Genomic DNA, 19,245 nt, shown 5'->3' on the forward strand with positions numbered 1-19,245 from the left:
GGTAGATATACATAATTGTAATATGTAATATCACAAACAGGTCAGACAGGTAAGCAATTGTATTGAGAGAGGCATCTTTATAACCCCACCCCCCTTCGCCCTTTCGCAATCACCAGCTTGTGATGCGTTTCCGAGGGATAGAGGTTGAGAGGGAAGGTGAGGTGACTTATTGTTAATGACGTTGTCTTCTTAATTACAGGCAGTGACACCCGAAGAAAACAGGCCTGGCAAATTCAAGGCCCTGCAGGTTCAGGCAGAGCAGGGATGGAGACGTCCTCCTCAGGCACCTCCTTCGCCCCTTAGTGGCGATTCCCACCCAGAGAGGCCAAGCAGTGAGTGGGACAGACAGGGCTCCAACTAATCAAGACCCCTCAATAGCAGTGTAACCACGTGTGCATATAGTAAAATAAAAATGAGAATTTCATCTAGACAGAGGGTTGAAGGGGCAGAGATTAGGGGCCACGTGTATGAACGTTTGGAAATTGCAATTCCAAATGGAAGAAACTCCATTGAGTTTCTTTTGTGATTCCCAGTGGTTCGCAAATAGACCGACCCACTGTCAATCGCAAAAATCACAGGGATGGTGGCCTGCTTGTGTCAGCAGACCACCATGTCTGTGATTGCTTTTAAATAAAGCAATCTATTTTATTTTAAACGCAGCCTGTTTTCCTTAGAGGAAAACAGGCTGCGTTTAAAAAGAAAAAAATTAAACGTTTCAATTTCATTTTTTTTTAAGTAGGCAGTGGTCCATGGGACCACTGCCTGCTCTTAAAAAAACATTTTCACATCTTTTCGAATCGGTTAGCACCAATTTGAAATTGGTGCTAACTGGGATTGGTTTGCGACTGCATTTACGCTCACAAAACAATCATACCTACCATTTAGATTTGGTATTAGGAAGGGACGCCCTAAACACGCCCCTTTCTAATACCAAATCGCAAAACCCAAATTGCAATTCGGTAACAAGTTTCTGAATCGCTGTTTGTGCTTTGTACGTCCCAAAAGGCATTTTTCTAGTCATAAACAGTCCGATTCTGCGAATCGGCCCGTTTGCGACCAGAAAAATGCTTTGTACATGTGGCCCTAGGTCTTTAGAGTGAATGGTTTGTTGTTTCATTTCATCTTCACAATCGTGCCATGGGCAGTGCTTCCCACCCCACAACCATGCGTATATCGACACATTCATTGTACTGAACTTCACACCTACATCAAAATTACAAACATATACATTCACACCTATCTTTCATATATAGTGCGTGCACCCAACCTGGGTATCCAAATGCTTAAAGACTTATATTATATTACCCAGAACAAAAGTACTCATTTTATTTGACTCCCACAGTTCGACCTGGAACTTGTAAGGATCACTGCAGCAGGTACACCGAGTCACCGAACTATCTCAATAGCAGCCTCGGATTGGCAAGGTGGGCAATTGGTGAGGGGCCAAAGGGCCTGTGGTTGAGGCCCCTTGGTGGGCTGGTTTTTTGGTGGCCGCCTCAGTCTCACCACAAGGGTGCAACACCAAAGCAAGGGAGGCTCCTCTGTTAGGGCGGAGGAGCGTTGCCCCACCTCCAGCAGCAGAAGCTGCAAAACGTTCACAACGAGGGGATGTTTGTTATCCCCTCATTGTGAAAGGGGTGGGGAATCCGGGGTGAGGAGCTGGAAGGAGAGTGCTCCACACTCTCCCTCACTGCGCATGCATGTTTGGCCGGCAGGCTTGGGCCAGCCAAACACACATGCGCAGTACCTGCACAGGCTCCCAGTTTGCCTGGGAGCTCCCAGCCAGGGCGCTCCCAGCCAATTCTGATGCTGCTCTGAGCAGCGTCAGGGTTGGCCGCAGGCCAAGCTGGGAGCCTGTGCCTGTGTGTGCAGCCAGGAGGAAAGGAGGGAAGAGGGGCGCAGCGCGGTACCGCTCCAAAAAGGTTTTCGTTTTTAAAAAAAATTAAGTTTATTAATTTTAGGTGCCCTGCCCCCCCCCCCCCCCCCAACACCCACCCCCACTCCTTTTGAGCGAAGCTGGCCACCACTGCATCAAAGGATGTTGTTCCAGCCTTTGCAATCGTATGAGTGTGACCCGACGCATATTAAGGTCAGGCTGCCACATTGTCAGAGACAGAATGAAAATGGGGGTGGTCTGGATGTCAAGCATGAGGTGTGCCTACCACCTGCCTCCTTCTCGGTGTGACCGAGGCCTCAAGGAACTGCTGATGGGAGTACATTAGCACTTGTTTTGCAGGGGACTGGGGCAGAGGGGAGGACTGGAGGATGGTAGAGGGTTGAAGAGGGCCAGAAAGAGGACCCCTCAGTTAGTTTTGTCTCTCTCCCCTGCATGAAACAGAAAGAGATAAATTAGTCTCTGCTACTGTCTTTTATCTGCCATTAATCAATTCCAGCAGTCATTAGGGATAGATTGTGGTTTTAGCCCAATTTGAAACTGGGAAACCAGGTTTGAGTCCCAACATCAGCTCAACATCCTGTGATTCTGGGCATAATCACTTAATCGCACAAACCAAAAAAATGAATCTGACCATCTTTAATGTAATCGAGTGATTACGCAGAATTTAGGTTGCACCATTCTGCTTTACAGAAGGGAACGCCTAAACCATTTTACTGAAGGTATATTCACCGTGGTGAAGTAAAAATCTATATTCAGGTATGTTTTAATGTGTACCTTTAACATGGTGAATTGCTAGATGAGTGCATACTTATATTCATGTAACTCTGATGATGGTATTATGATGTAACTACATATACTCTTATTTATTAGTGAATCATATATCCGTTATAATTGAAAGATGCATTTATAATCATGTATTCGAAATGTGTATAAGGCCTTGCTAAAGTTTGCTTGACAGAAGCCATGAAATGTTTAATTTCCAATGTTAACCTCAATGTGAAGCTTTGCTTGTATTTTAATATTTTCTGTTGCAGGTGTGTTCATGCAAGTCTATGATTACTGAACGGCATGCTGTTTGTGATAGATAGTGGAATATATGAGGATATTTTGGCAAGGAAGAAAAGTGCACCAAAGAACTGAGAAGAAAGGAACTCCTGTTGGTGTGTGTTGCACAAGGAGACATTCAAGGTCGTGAGATGGAAGGAGTGATGGGAGCTGACAGATTCAATTTTACAAAGGCAATGGAAAACTACTTGTTTGGATGACACAGACTTCTCGAAGGCTCTGTGGGTTTAATTGGGATACACCTATTTAGACAAGGGCAGATTCCCTTTGGCCTTTGCTGAGATCTGATCTCTTAGAGAAGTACAGACCTCTCTATTCTGATTTCTTTGTGTGGCTTCATGCTGTGCATTACCTCTCGATCAGAAATCCTACAGAGGTTTCTGAGATTTTCCTATAATCTTTCTAATGAATATATTCACAATAATCAACTAGTATTTCCTTAGCTTAGTTTAAGGCATTAGGTGGAGTTAGAATTTCAAATGATTAAGCACAAGGATTGCAATTTATATACTGACCCTCAGATCCTTTTTTTGATCTTTTGTACTGCTTTTTGTACGCCTTATGCGGATCAGATTTAACTTTGTTAGACATTTCACCTCACCGTTGGTGGTCCTGTACTTATACGACATGTTCTTGAGATTAAGTTATATCAGTCTGGCTCTGGATGTGTAATAAAAGTTTTCAAATCTCATTTTACGCATTCTGGATTTAATGCGTGAATAAATGAGTTACACTGTTAATTGACTCAATGTATTAACGTTAACTCCCCTTACCCTTCAGGACTCCTAAAAAGGTTAATCCGAAGATCAGAAACAAGAACATGAGCCAAGAGTGTCCTCACAGGTGCTCATGTAAAGCACTTCAATGCATTTGCACCAATCTTGTGCTATATAAAGCTGCATGTATTTGAGGGAAATTATACTATTTTTATTTAGTTTTCATTCACACACTAGCATAACTCCCGTATTGCAATTAATAAATAATGCTTCCAGTAAAACAAAAAAAGCAGATACGCCTTTCACCAGTCTCTGTGGATTGGAGGGCCTCTCTTAAGAACTGTAAAAAAATATTGAAAAGCCTGGGTGAGTCTAAGAGGCAGTCTAGGTCTGTGCCATTACTGCGAATGTTCGCCAACACATATCAAGCAATCAATCAGTCAATCAAGATTTGTAAACTGTGGCTAATCACCCAACAGGGCATCAGGTGCTTGTAGGTCCCAGAGGCTCATTTGAACAACCAAGTCTTGAGACCCCTTCAAAATCCCGGAAGTGGTGATGGTCCGGAGTTGCGTGGGGAGGCTGCACATAAAAACTGTGGAGAAGCAAGGCAAAAGCAGTGAAACAAGGGAAAAGCAAGGAGAAGGCACACAAAAAACAGGAGAAAAAGCAAGGAGAAAGCAGTAAAACAAGTAAAAAGCAAGGTACTCCATGATCCTAACCAGACAGTTTATTGCAAAAGGTTGTGATTTGGCAAATGTGGGCCACTTTTTATGTCTGCCTGGGGCCTAATTGTGGCCCCAGTCCAACCCTGCTCACTGGATTCCAGTTTACAGGATAATAGCGGAATAAGATGTGCAGTTCGGATCAGAAGTAGTCCCGGGAACTTCGAGTCTAAGCTGCTGAAAGACACTGGGCTGCCGCACAGATAGAACCGAAAGGGAGCTTCTTGACAAGCACAGGGGCCCACAGCCTGCATTCTGCACAAAAGGGAGCTACATAAGCAGAGAGCCCAGAGCAAAGGTGCAGCACATAGCACAAAAAGGACAAGGGCCTCCAGGAGTACAGCCACACAGGCCTAGCTACTGACGTCTATTCATGTACCTCAAACAGGCGACAGCATTCACAGACATACAAAAAGAACCCGAAGCTGAGTCTATATTCTGCGGAGTCATCCATTCACAGAAGGAGCAGAGGCCTGCAGAGAGACTGGCAGTGGTTCCCAAACTGTGTGCTCCGTGAGCATCTACTAGTGGTGCAATGGCTAGTTTTGGTGGTGCTGCTGCGCACAGATTTGGAACCGCTAAGGTATATTGGGTCACATGTATCATCATGGCCCTTTGCGATTCGGAAATAGCAATGTTTAAGAAATCGCTATTTCCGACTCGCAAAGTGCCATGTATCACATTTGCGAATCGGTAATAGCGATTTCTTAAAAATCGCAAATGCTATTACCGAATTGCAAATTGCGATACTGGCCCCATTCGCAGCTATGGGCCTGTTGGCCCATATCTGCAAAATTTTTGCATTTCCAAAATTGCGATTTCTGAACCACAAATCGCAATTTTGGAAATGCAAAACCCCAGGGTGCTGGGGGCCTAAGGCCCCCTCTGCTGCACCCCAAAAACATTTTTGGGGACATATAAAGTGCACACATGCCAAAAGGGCATGTGTGCTTCACATGTACAATTTAAAAGTGCATTTTAAATGCATTTTTTAAATTTTACACCAGGTTACCACCTGGTTTCTTTTAATGGTATTTTGCATGTGCAAAATGTCATTCTGCAAAAAATCGCAATTTGCGATTTTTTGCAGCACCTCCTTGTGATTTGGATTTTGCGAATCGCAAATCGAAACTTCCAAAACCAGGTCGCAACGCAAGAAATCGTAATTTTTGCGATTTCTTATTTGTGGTCTGCGAATGCCTTTCACGCAACGCAGACCACTTTTTTGCACTCGTAAACGGCTGAATTTTGCGATTCGCACTGTTTGTGAGTGCAAAAAAATGGCATACATCTGGCCCATTGTTTTTTTAACTGTCAAATGCTTTATTGTTTGGGCTAATAAAACCCATAGCAACATTACAATAATAATAGCAATTGATAAAATACGCTACTGAATCAGTTGTAATTAAAATCATTGCACAGATCGTGTCAATGAAGATGATAAAACCCACCATGATTGTCACCTGTGAAGTGCTGTAGTGTCTCTAAAACTGGATCAAGAGGAGTTAGATTAAAAGAAGAGGGGAAAAAAGAAGAAAACATAACACTATAAGTTAAGCCAGGGTTTGTCAACGAGAGGTAAAACATCAGATTTTCACAATTGTTGATTGTGATTGAACTACATACTCACCGGGACATATTGGTAACCAGTCATCCACAAGGTGCCTTGAAGCTCGTGTGGACCATGTTGTTTTAAAAGTTCATCATGTACAGGGATTGATCAGGGTTAGATATTACGGACTAGTTGATCTCCAACATTCTTACCAAATTATCTTCTCATATAAAATTTAGAATTTCATAAATTTACAGTTAAGCTGTGGATGGGTTGGGTGAAGTGCTTTTATAGACATTCTGCAAGATCGAACCCCCATTGCCTTAAAATTAGTTTTCAATAATGAAACACGAGCTATCTTTAAGACCAGGCATATACAAACCAGATGGAAAATATCCTCCTTTGCAGTGCCACATATACTGCATGTCTTCGGGACATTATATTTCCAAGATGGTTGGTCAGCGAAGATGGCAATGTGCTGAAACGAGTTGCCATCACCTTTCTCTCTAAGGTTCACTGAAAATGTCGTACTTAGATATGCGGCTGGAATCAACACATCATATGCTTGCAAGGCCATCCAAGCATGGGTGCGACTGGTTGGTCTGTTTTTATCATCTAAAAGTGAGTGCATTTTAGCAACTTTATTAATTGGCTAAATGCTGTTAAAAGGACGTTCTTGTTCCAAAGGTCTGTTGTATTTCTTGTTTTCAATGCTGTTTGTAGATGTTTACTGTGGTTGGAGTAAGGATCTGCGGCCAATGCCTGCTATACGGCATTATTTAATGTGCTAGCCCGGTCTGACCAGATTTTATATCACATTTTTATTGAGGTCTGACTTCTCCTTAGGACCTGTTGCCTAAGGCCGAATTCCAGGCGAACATGGGCAAGTGAAGTGCTGCGTGGAGGACAAACATTCTTTTGTATTTATTTGTAATCTATCCAAGACTGAAGCATCTTTTCCATGCATAACCACACTTGAGTATGCCACTGTTGGTAAGAATTTAGCCGCAAGTGCACGGAACAGATACATCAGGGCGTTTCCTTTCTTAATGACATACTGCATATGAGTAGAAAGGTTAGTTTATTATCTATGTCCAGTCCCAAATACTTATAACTGTGGACCTCCTCGAGCTATTCTTCTCCGTGCTTGATTTTGAGCAGTGGCCCGGGTCAATACATAATTGGGATTATGTTTGTTTTCACTGTATTGATTTCACATTTGTTACTCTTAAAGCAGTCGACTAGTTCTCTGAGTAATCTTTGGAGTCCCACTCTTGTTTGGCTGAGTAAGACTATGTTGCCCGCTTAGGAAAGATGTGTCAAACTTAAGGTACCCAGGCGCAGAGAATGAGAGTTTATCTGGTCAAGCTTTGATGACAAATCTGCCATACATAAACAGATTAAACAAATGAAGAGCTAACACACAGCCTTGTCTGAGGCCTACTTCCTTGGAGATTCTCCTTGTTAATCTTGTGCCGTGGGCTAGTTTGGCTTGGATACAGGTGCTTGTGTACAACAGCGCGATGGCTCGAAGTAATCTATCTGGGAGACCCCACAACATGACCCGGACTACTCGATCAAACACTGCTTTAAAGTGTATGAAACAGAAATGTAACTTTTTCCACAGGCTCTTACACTTGTCTGATATTACTGCAACAGCTAGGAGGTTTGCGGTTGTCCCGATCTCTCTTTGGAATGCTGTCTGATTGACTGGGACTATGTTGTTCATGTCTGACCATTCAACGAGCTCCTCGAGGATTAGTGATGCATAATATTTTGTTTTGATGGCTATAGGTGCTCTTAACCTGTAGTTGTCCAGGTTTGACTGGTCTCCACCCTTGTAGATCAGATTTATTATTGACCCTCTCCATCTGATGGGAATTGCTCCTTTTAGACCCACCTTCTTATTGAATGTCAACAGCGGGGTTGCCCAATATTGAGGATCAAGTTTAAAAATAGCCTGTGGAATACCATTTGGCCCTGGTGCACACTATCTTTTCTCCCGGCCCTTATTACGTTTGCAACCATATCTTTAGGATAATACAGGTTAACCAGCCCAGTTGGGTGGCCAAAATAAGCCATGAGTTGCTTGAGCATATTTTCTTGGGGGAGATGATATTCTTTGATTCATTATCCGCTGTATTGTTGCAGCTATCTCGCCCCAGATGATCTGAGGGAGTTCCTATGGTAATCGTCTTGGTTAGTTGGGCAACCCAGGCTTTCTCTGGCACACTTGAGTTTTTTACACTTGCAACTCTGCGGATGCAGTTTATGGTTCCCAGAATGCTCTAGTGTTGCTTTGTTTTGCTTTAAAAAGGAGCCTTTTTCCAAAATACCTCTGTTTGCATATTCCGGTCTTCTCAGATTTGTTTTTTATATTGCTTCCTCAGGTTTTTTTATTTCCTTCCATATGTATTTTGGTACATATATTAGGGTGCCCTATGTATTAGGGTTAGTGTGCTGTCACATGGAAATAACAGCTAAAAACATTTTTCACAGTGTATGCTTTGCTAGACTCTTGCCTGAACATGCCTAAACTGGATTGAAATATTTATTTCCTATCTCTATCTCAGAAAATGCTAGAAAAATGCTTCAGTTTCTTACTTGATGTTCTAAATGTGACTTATTTAAAGATTCTGGCTTCAATTTCTGAGACTAGATCAGAAGGTAAAATCTTTGACCAGGGTGACCTGCCTGTTGTATCTCTCCTCAGTTTCATAGCCGTCAGCCAGAAATTACACCTAGGGCAAATGTGCAAATAGTGACTTGATTGACACTTTAATTTTTTGCCTCGCTTTTTGCCTTAAAACTTTAAGAATTCATATTTGGGTAAGCCTGATCTGATTTTGATGATTGTGGTGTATTTTTACCAATTATATTTTTCTGTCTTTTACTAAATTGATTTGCAAATGTTCTTGTGCAGTACAGCCTTCAGAATTAATAACTCTATTCTTGACATGAGTTGATTGCATATTTATAGGAATCTAAATACAAAAAGTTCATATTCTTCCCAATCTTTTACAGAAGTGATGCATTCTTGTTGTTCCGTTCAACGTTAGTAAACTTGTATCATAAATCAGAATGTAATAATTCAGTAATTTGTTACTTTATCACTCATTAATGTAATAGCTCCTTTGGTAACACTAATATATAACTTGCCGGGGCAATAACCACATTTGCAGTAAGAGAAAGTTTGCCATCAATAAGGTGGAGAATATCAGGTAAGTGATAAGCATGAGTCAGCTGGATGGAGAGAGGGAAGTGAAAATGGTGTAGGAAGATTTAAGGACCGTATTCTTCCCCTATAATCAAGAATGTGAGTCTACCAGTCTTTCTGTTTTGATCCCATATCTCCATAAAATGGTTATAATTGCAAGATACCTGCATGGCAAATATAAGATTTTAAAGCCACTCTGGTATGACTGAGATTTCCCACAATCATCCTCACTGGCATACGTGTTGATAAACATCATCACTGTGGGGCATCTGCCATGCATTGTGTGGGTGTGGCCATTATCAGAAGCTCATTTTTCTGGGTGATCACTAGCCACCCTGCCTGATTCAGTGGTTTCCCTATCCCATTCATTGTGCCCACAACCCCACCATCTGCTTAATCTATTTTATTCACTACTCAGTCTACCTCATTTACTGCTCAGCTTGCCTCATTTACTGATCAGCCTGGCTCATTTACTGATCATGTTATATAGAGAGGTACACTGTTCCAAAAAGACAATGGGATTAATAGATAAAGATGCAGGGACGAAGAGTGTCAGGGATATCATTGATATCAGGAGAGCCCTCAAGCACCCAAGGGGTGACAAGTATCATCACTGGGCTATCTCCCCATCAGACTGGTGCTGAAATGTCTGGCGGACCACCCCGGTAATTGGGAAGCCCACAACTTTTCATATGATCTTTCATCCTGCTAGCAAAACTTCCTGCTCATGGAACAACTGACTGATCTCCTTGATGAAAGATGAAGTTCCACTACAAAAAAACATCATCTTGTGGGATTTCAACTTACACTGGGGCTATTCAACTGACTCACCAGTAGGTCAGCTCTTCCTCTTCCTCTTCCTAATCAATAATGACTTTGAATAATATTGCTTTTGTACCCACATATTGAACATTTTAAACTCTAGGTTTCCTAATCTTCCAAAGAGACATATTTGGGACCAAGCCCCCTAATCCAGTGGACTCATATGACACTTCCTTGTTCTGTGTTGCATTTTCTGATCATTACATTCATCTGGAGATAAACAAAAAAAAATCAAAGAGTTGGATTAGAAACGTCAACAACATTGGCCAGTCTGTCCTGAAATCCAAATCACTGCACTATCAACAACCTCTGCTGAACTTAATGCAAACCCAGTTAGAGAGTACTACAAGCGAAGCCATGACCGAGGTAGCAGACAAACTTGCCCACTATAATTAAAAAACATTGAAAAACATTAAATTATCACAATGGTTCACTAAAGATTTGAGAGGTGAAAAAAGTGTCTACAAACAGTGGACTGCCTTTGACTCATTTACACATCAAAGTAAAATCTTTCTGACCTGCGCACACTAAGAAGCCTTATAAAAATGTATATTTGAGGCCATTTGTCAAAATGGAGCTAAAATCTGAAACTCTCTTCAGTTTTGTGAAACAAATTCATATGCACTCTAGTACTGGTCAGCAGTGGTAGAGGGCCCAGAGTCCTAATACCAGCAAAAATGTAATTCAGCACAGGATCAAAAACTGGAGGTCAGGAGCGAAAAGACAGGGCAAAGCACACCAAGAGCTGACAGGTCTAACATCAGTCAAATAAGAACCTGCATCGAAGACATCAGTCTAACTGAGAAGTTTCAGTCAGGTTTTAGACCTGAATGCAGCACAGAAACAGTGGAGCTAAAGTAGATGATGATAAGCTCTTCACATCTTGCCTCTCCACCCTCCGGGATCTATCAACAATGTTAGACATGGTGAACCATGTCTTATTGCTGGAAATACTAGAAGACTCAATGAGCGAACATTGACATTTCTAAGCTGTGCCTACCCTGCAATTTTTTTTACACATCAGACTCACAAACTGTTTCACCAGCCCATCTCCAATGCCACAAGGAGTCCCTGTCTCTTTCAAACTTGTACATGGAGCCCTTATGTTGCTTTCATTTCATCTTTATGCTGATGATGCACAGCTTTACTTCAACGTCTCTTCTCCTGCATACATAGCAGATCACGAAAAGGCAATAGTGGATCTTAAGACTTGCGTGTCAGCTCACCACCTCAAACTTAACTCCCATAAACCTGAATTCTTGTTGCTTTCCCCCTTCACTGCTCTCCTCCAGTTCAGTCTTGGCTGGAAGAAATGCATCTACAGGATTGCAAGCCTTCCGTCATTAAGAGTGCACGTCACAGAACTTCACCTTGATCATCTCCATCCCACATCAGTGCTTTAGAAAGAGAACGCATTTACTAATCAGACTTATCCAACTCCCTTAACCCTCCAGAAGACTTCAAAACAGTACTCCAATCCCTGGTTTTCGTGAGGCTCGATTACAGGAATTCCTTAGAATTTGGCATTCCATAAGTTCAATTTTTGCTTTTAAAAGCAACCATACAATGTAGCTGCTTGGTAAATCTCAGGAGTTAGAACATCTGACCAGATCGCCCTGACTCTGATGACTCTAAATTGGCTCCTAGTTAATACCAGAATCTTATTCAAGGTGGCCTGCATAGTGTACAGAACTTTACACAGAGATTATGTAACCTATCTGTCTCACGAAATAACCATATCTGGAGGACCATTTTCTCTCTGAAGTGAAGCATTTCTCCGCCTGGAAACCCCTTGTCTCAAAAACACAAAAACAATGAAGCAGTCTTTCTTAGGTTAAGGTTCCAAAATGTGGAACTTTATCCTCAAAGCAGTAATACAAATCCCTGCTATGAAAACTTCAAGGTTAAAACTTTCCTTTTTTCCATCACTTTGAGATCTTGATTATAGATCTGGCCACATCTTGGTATTCCTGGTGAACATTCAAAGAGCAATGTACAAGTTCTCTTTTTGGCCATCCATGCCTGACTGCTTATGTCAGGGCCAGCTTTAGGGCGATGTGACCTGTGCAGCCTCCCCTTGCGTTGAGCTGGGGAGTGTGTGGGTTGCACTTAGAAATAACTTGTGGGTTTAAAAGCACCTGCTTTAGAGTTCATTGGATGTCCAGTAGTTTTCAGGCAACAATAAAAACGTCAAGATAACTCTGGTGTTTTATGTTCTTACTGGAGAGAGATGGAATTTTGTGGCAGTTTTGACTCATCATAAAGTAGCACAGAGGGTTAATATGCATGCTGTAAAGAACTTGTACCATGCAGATCACAGAACTGTCCTTCACGTGGATAGCTCAGTGGGTTACTGCTTTTGTCAAAGACATCATTTTGTTATTTGCAGTTCATAAGTTACAGTCCTACTACAGCACAGTGACCTATGTACTGTCATCAACGAGCTGCATGGTATAGGTTAGAATGTTATGTTTTTTCCCAGTATTTCAATATCCTAACACTGTCATCCGAAGGATTTTGGGGGCCATGGGCAAGAAATATTTTGGGGGCCCTGTTTGGAACAACTTTGTTTTTTTTCATCTATTTTTTGCTCATTCACGCCTCATGTTGCCTGCTGATTTTGAACTATAAGTACATACGAAAATACAAAAATACACAGAAGTGAGCTAGAGATAACATTTCACTTTCCCAGGGAGCCCTTCGAATGTGGGGGTCCTAGGCAACTGCCCACTTTGCCCAGACCTTAAAACGTCTCTGTATCCCAATGTTCCTAAAAGGTTTAGTTTGAGTAAAAATACATTATTTTAACTAAAAGCCAACCCTAACCACTGTGGCACGTTTTAAATCCTTTATGTAAAATTCCCTAAAGACTTGTTTATACACATATGATTCTTTTGTCTCTGTATGGTGTGTGTTTGTCATGTAAAGTATTTCAGCACCCTACTGCAATGAGTAGCGCTATAAAACAAATTAAATGCATATAAGAGAGGTTCTATGGAGAGATGAGTGGTACTGTTGGAGGGTGGTAGTGAGGGAATCTGAGGGGAAGGAGATCATTGAGGAGGGGACACCAAAAATATTGTTACTCCAGGCGCCACAAGCGAGTGCACCACTCACCCATAGGGTCTCAAGGCGCTAAGGGGTGTGTCCTTTTATTGCCTATTCTCACTTCATGCCCTCGACAGTACCTTCCCCCTGCTCTGTATTCCCGCCATACATGTAATCCACTCTAGCCTCGTATTGTAGACCCTCCACCATTTATATAACTCATGCCACTATTTGTAAAGTGTTCCACTACCCTGGAGGTCTGGTTCGCACTGCATCAAACTGTAAAAACTTTAATAAACAAATAAATACATTAATTTCTCACTATCAAGTTGTCTGCGTCATTAACTGCATCGTGTGCCCCATTCACTGCTGATGCCTTTATTTCGTCTAATTTGTAATGGCCGGATTTTCCTCACCGGTCCCCCTTCCAGTTACCAGTATCCCCATTATTAATTTGCTAACTTTGGGGAGTTAGGTTGGGGGGGGGGGAGCTGTGGAGTAAATCCATTCCATTTATTGGGCCTTAATGCCTTAATCAGTGACGACTGCCCTCTGCGCTGCTCACTGCCTGGCTCATTGCTTCACCCCCTCCTCACACCCAACCAGTGCTTAATTTGTGCTTGTTGTTTCCGGTGCTGAGCACCGGCACTTATTTTTGAGGGCCGGGGCTTACATTTCTGCTTCAAGCATTTGCTGCGAGCAAAAGACACATATGGGGAAGACGGAGGACGGGAAAAACGAAAAAGCGTCACAAAGGAAGAAAGTAGAAAGCTGCAAGAGTGAGGTGAAGGGGCAGGGAGTGGCTTTATATGGATTGAAGAAGCCCGAGATGGCTTCAAGATTACGGCGCCTCAGTATTCCGTGTTCACACATTTGATTGCAGCATCTGCGTGTTTAAGAGGAGGGCTTTGGGCACCGGCACCTCTTTATTTACAAAGTAAGCACCGCACCCAACCCCCTCGTTCTGTGCTCTCTCATTCGTTGACCAGCCTACCTCACTCACTCCTCATATCATTCACTAGTCATGCTGCATCAATCACTTCACAGTGCCTAATTTACTGTTCAGCCTGTTTCATGATGACGGTGGCATATGTGTAGCGCACAGTAATCTGTCTCTTGGCGCTGTAAACCCTGCCTCCTGCAGTTAGTTGAGAGGTCGGCAGGAGAATGAGCTAAGTCAAGGACAAAAGTGATGACAGAGAACATGAATCCAGGAAAATACATTTCTGATTTAACACACTGATTGGGCCAGTTAATTTTGATGTTTGTGGTAATGGATGATGTGTTAACCAAGATGGCCCAGGTGACCTAGGCTAAAGATATTTTTAGCAACATTCTAGGCCGGGGAAGGTCATTTCAGTTTTCTTCAGTAAACACAAAAGCCATTGTGTTCGTAATTACTTTAAATTGCTTTATCTAATTGTGTCTTGGCGTTTATTACAAACTAATTCACTGACGTCAGGCACGATTCAGTCCCCGAAACCAGAAGGCATTTTCACTATTTTATAGGTGAAAAATGCACAAAGTTCCGGTGTATTTATCATAGTAATGACATATTCACGACAAGCAGAGACAATTGTTGACGAGCCCAGCAGATGGCGCTAGGGAGCTCACATTTACCCGAAAGGCTCAACATTGAGCTGCCGTCCCAAGACTCGGAAACATTCAAACAACCTTTTTTGTGCTCTTGCAGGGACGCCGGAGCTGTCGAGGAAGGGGACTGGAAAGCCATACAAATGGCACGCAGCAATACCCGCCGCCTTTGGTGTGTTGCCGTTATAGGAGCCGTGGCTTGTTTCCTTCTGGGTGTCCTCATCGGTAAGTTAACAACTTCTCTGCTGTTTGCATTTTCTTTACCCTCCGAATTGTAAAGTTACATCTCAAAAACGTGTCTGGTGTTGGGGGAAGTCTGAACTGCTACACAATTGTGCTTTGGGGAACGTTAATGCATTCTCTGTTCGAAGAGGCTGGAATATTTGAGATGTCACCATCGAAGTGCATGTTGGACCGATGCACGGCTCCTGCGTCGCTTCCTTCATCAGGCGCTTTGTGTTTTCTTCAACAAACTGGTTGCACCTGTTCCTTGTATCGCTCTATTGAGGCTCCAGCGTAAACTTAGCTCTCTCAGACACGGGATGATTTTAATCGTCCCTCGTGGAAACCGCTGTTTTATCACTATAAGTAATAACAAAAAACGCGTTTAAAGTAAGCAGGCCATCTCCAGGGGTTTTAAACAGATCACCAGCTGCAGGACTTTAACTAGGGATTAAAGCGAACGTGCTTCCAAACCAGTTGCGGGAATTTGGTTTGGTGCATTTATGGAAACTTACTGCTTACAAATTAACAAAACACTAGAAAGCGTAGAGCTCTGGGGTGGAGCGGCGGGCACGAGGCGACGAATTACAAACCTATTAGCTGAAACCGGTGCACGATTGCCTACCCGACTGCTTTATGAAAGAAACAACTCAACTCCCCAGGTCCCCCAAAGTCCAGCCTTAGGCGTCCAAGTGCTCTAGGTGACGTCTATGTGCCCACTTTTGCATCCGGGCCGTCATTAAGCACTCAGTTCTTTGATGTAACTTTTCAGGGCCGTAGCTATCATTAGCTCAGCAGGTGCAGTTGAACATTGATAGGCTGTGCGCGAGCAGAGAGCTCAATTCGCCTATGTCTGCTTTGAGAAGTATTTGCAGTTCAGCTGTTATGTGCTCCATCTGGGATTTGTGAGACTCCATTAATGAAAAAACAAAACGACAAGTTCGTGACTGCAGATAGTACAACCCGGAGTAGAAAAGATACCCATGTCTAGTATGGAATAACGTGAGGACTGCACAAGCATTGTGCCACAATGCCAAGGAGATAGTCTAGGGCAGTGGTTCTTAATCTTTCGACTTCTGTGATTCTCCCCCCCCCCAACTTAATCATTATTGGAACCTGGGGAACGGGGTGAATCATTATTGGACTCTGGAGACCCCACTGGGTAACACTAGAAGCCAGTGACCCTGACCTAAGCATTTTTCAACAATTTGTACCACAAAACGTTACATAAAAATGCAAACACAAGCATTCACCAATCAAATATACAAACGATGACGTATTTTATTTAATTCATAAACAAATATACATTAAATTCGAATGTGAACGTTGTATCTTTTCTAAAATCAATTGAGGCCACTCACCTTCCACTCAGACTTCTACTTCTGGCACTTGCACTGTTCCCATGCATCAATGTGAGGACACTACCATAATGTTTAGCCTCCAATTTCAAATTCCTTCCCATTGACTGACTGTTTTAAAATGTTCAATTATACATGATGTTTCTTTATTTTTGTACACTTTAATAATCGTTTAATATTATAAATTTTCTAAGCGGACACAGACACCCTTGAGTTGACTTTATTGATACCCAGGGGTCCCTGGACCACAGATTAAGAACCACTATCTAGGACAATATGAATGAATGATTGCTCTTTATTTCGATGATAGATATTTTCATAAAAGCATAAAACTAGAATAAATAACACGCTCATAAAACAACAAAAATCACAGGAAAAAAATACTTGATTATCCTAAAAATTCCAATAATAAGTAATCGAAGCGTGCCAAAACATAATCATAAAAACCCATAATTCATCAAAAAAAAAAGTATAACTACGGGCCCAAGTGCTCTAGGGTGTGAGGCGAGCCACCATCACAGGGACAGATCTTATTAGAAGACGGCTTATATTGCCCTGGATGAAAACAAAGGTTAGGCCAAATTGAACCTAGCCTAAACCTAGTAAGGAACGATCTCTCCCACTGGGTTCTAACAAAGGAGAGATAAGCTTCAGGACCTATGTTAGTTTTCAAAAGCAACAATGCCTTCATAGAAGGATTGCTCAAGGCCTGGTTCTCTCTATATTCTCTTGCCTGCTGGAGAAAATGCTCATTTACAAGCTTTTTAACAAACTTTGTTAGCAGGTGCAGGCTGTGGAACAACTCAGGGCACCTTAAGAACACTGCAGTGCTTCTAATATAGTTTATCCACAGAATTGTGTGGCCTTGCTCGTGTCGGAGACAATCCATGAATATCTCCCTATTAAAAGCAGTCTGTTCACCACTCCATACAGTGATCCATAAAAGCAACAGAGCAATTTTAGCGAGGTCTTCAACTTCACCTGGATGCAGTTCATCATGCAAAAAACAGACTAGAGCTAGCAGGGCCCACACCCAACAGCCTTTTGCAAAATCGATTTTCTTCCCGTTGGATAGCCTGACAAGTATGATATCCCCAGATGGCTGCACCATATAGTAAAACTGGGAGCCATTTCATCTTATAGATCTGAAGGAGCGGTAAAATGGGTTTACTAGCCACCATTAGGGCAAACCTAAAAAGGGACCCACATGCTTGGTTAAAATGTACACTTTGATTGGCAAAATAGGGGATCCAACTGTTTTGCTGGTCGAATGTGACCCCCCCACCCAAATAAGGGCATGAGCCCACCTTGTCATAACCTGCCCCTTGACAGTAATTAGCCTGGGCATAGAAGACTGCCTCCCACAGACCATAAAATGGGTCTTTGTTTTGCTAACATCCAACTCTAAGTCCCCCATACATTTAACAAACAAATCCTTAGGCCCTTAAGACCATTAAGGGTGCATGAAAGTAGCACTGCATCATCTGCGTACAGTAGAGAAGGCACCAAGGTGGACTTAACCCTTGGTATATCTTTTCCATGGGTGACCAAAACGGAATTCAGGCCATTAATTTATAACAAAAATAAGATGGGTGCCAAAACACACCCTTGCCTGGCTCCCCTTAACAAGTTAAAGTAGTGGAAACACTCCCAGCTCGGTGCCAATCCTAACTGAAGCATTAACACCAATGTGTAGGGCACGAAGAAAATTAGTCAATGGATGAGGCAGCCCAAGACACTCTAAAATGCTCCAAAGCTTTAAGTGGTTTACCCTGTTGCACGCACAACTCTGGTCCATAAAAGCAAGCCAAATCACTCCCTTCTCTGCCATTACAGATTTGCCCACTAGCAAGTTTAGGTTCAGGGGCTGCTCCATCATCCCCATACCCTCTGTAAAGTCATACTGAGCTGGGCAAAGGACCTTATCCGTTTGAGCCAATTCTTCAATGCAATGTAAAATAATATGCCCCAAGATCTTAACCATGGAGTCAAGTAAAGCGATTGGGTGGTAACACCCCAGGTCTTGCCTGCACCCCTTTTTAAAAACTGGGACAATAACTGTAGACTCCCAGGAATTCGGGATTTCAACTCGTGCAGCAGCATTTAATACATTTGTCAGTGATGGTTCCCCTTAGACAGATGTTCCCCTTGTAAAGGTTAATTGGGACCCCATCTGGCCATGGAGTTTTGTTTGAAGGGTTGCCCATAATAGCCTGTTGAACCTCCTCCACTCCAAAATTTATACCTAATGGGAAAGGAGTTGCATCTTCAGCCCTGGACACAGGGGCATCCATACCCAACGAGTTCACCTTCTCAAAATGGGGAAGGAATGTTAGTTCCTGTGCCCTCAGGAGAAAACTGGTAAGCAGGCTTACCATTAACTATACACCAAAAGCCCCTCGCATCACCCAGCTTACACGTACTCAGTAGCTTCTCCCACATTTCTTCCTTAAGTAGTCACATCCTGTTATAGACTGCTGCTTTACAGGTAGCCCTAGCTAGCTTGACAAGCTGCGGATCTCCTGGGTTGGCCTTAAGGGCTTCACGTAAGTGATTGCTTGTCACTCTACAATTTTTACCAAACCGGCCCACACCAGGTGCCCTTGGGGGGGGGGAGGGGACCATATAAGTACAACATAATTGATCTAAGGTGCTATTTAAAGTCTGAAAACCAGCCAAGACCATAGCAGGAGAGGCCATGCATGTTAATTAAGAATGTGAAAGCACTTTTAAGCTTGACCTAACTAAAGTTTCCTGCAAAGTAGGAATCGAAATATTGCACCATCTAAGCCTCTGTTCTTGGTCAATTGAAGTTAATCCTACCACGCTTGGGGCACTACTGAGCAGGTCAACAGCTGGGGCTACCATCCTCACTTCAATGGGATTACGATCATTATAGGGTGAATCATTGACCTGCCCCCTGTTAAAAAAGCACCCAAAAGCTTTTGAGGTGAATGTGTAGTCAATGGTGGTCCCCATTACCCATTCTACAGATGTGGGCGAACTGAGGGAGAAGCAGTTTCATTCGGT

At 42.7% G+C, this 19,245-nt stretch overlaps 1 protein-coding gene across 1 annotated transcript in view; it reads left to right on the forward strand.

Moving 5' to 3' along the window:
* The window catches only part of LOC138249851 (N-acetylated-alpha-linked acidic dipeptidase 2-like), a 700,770-nt gene that overhangs the window by 88,398 nt on the left and 593,127 nt on the right, over positions 1–19,245 (forward strand). Inside the window, exon 2 of the mRNA XM_069204013.1 lies at positions 14,736–14,860. Coding sequence (XP_069060114.1) covers positions 14,736–14,860 — 125 coding nt within the window. The remainder of the gene's footprint in view (positions 1–14,735; positions 14,861–19,245) is intronic.

This window comes from Pleurodeles waltl, chromosome 8 (genome assembly GCF_031143425.1).
Source record: "Pleurodeles waltl isolate 20211129_DDA chromosome 8, aPleWal1.hap1.20221129, whole genome shotgun sequence".
In the NCBI taxonomy this organism is placed as follows: Eukaryota; Metazoa; Chordata; class Amphibia; order Caudata; family Salamandridae; genus Pleurodeles; species Pleurodeles waltl.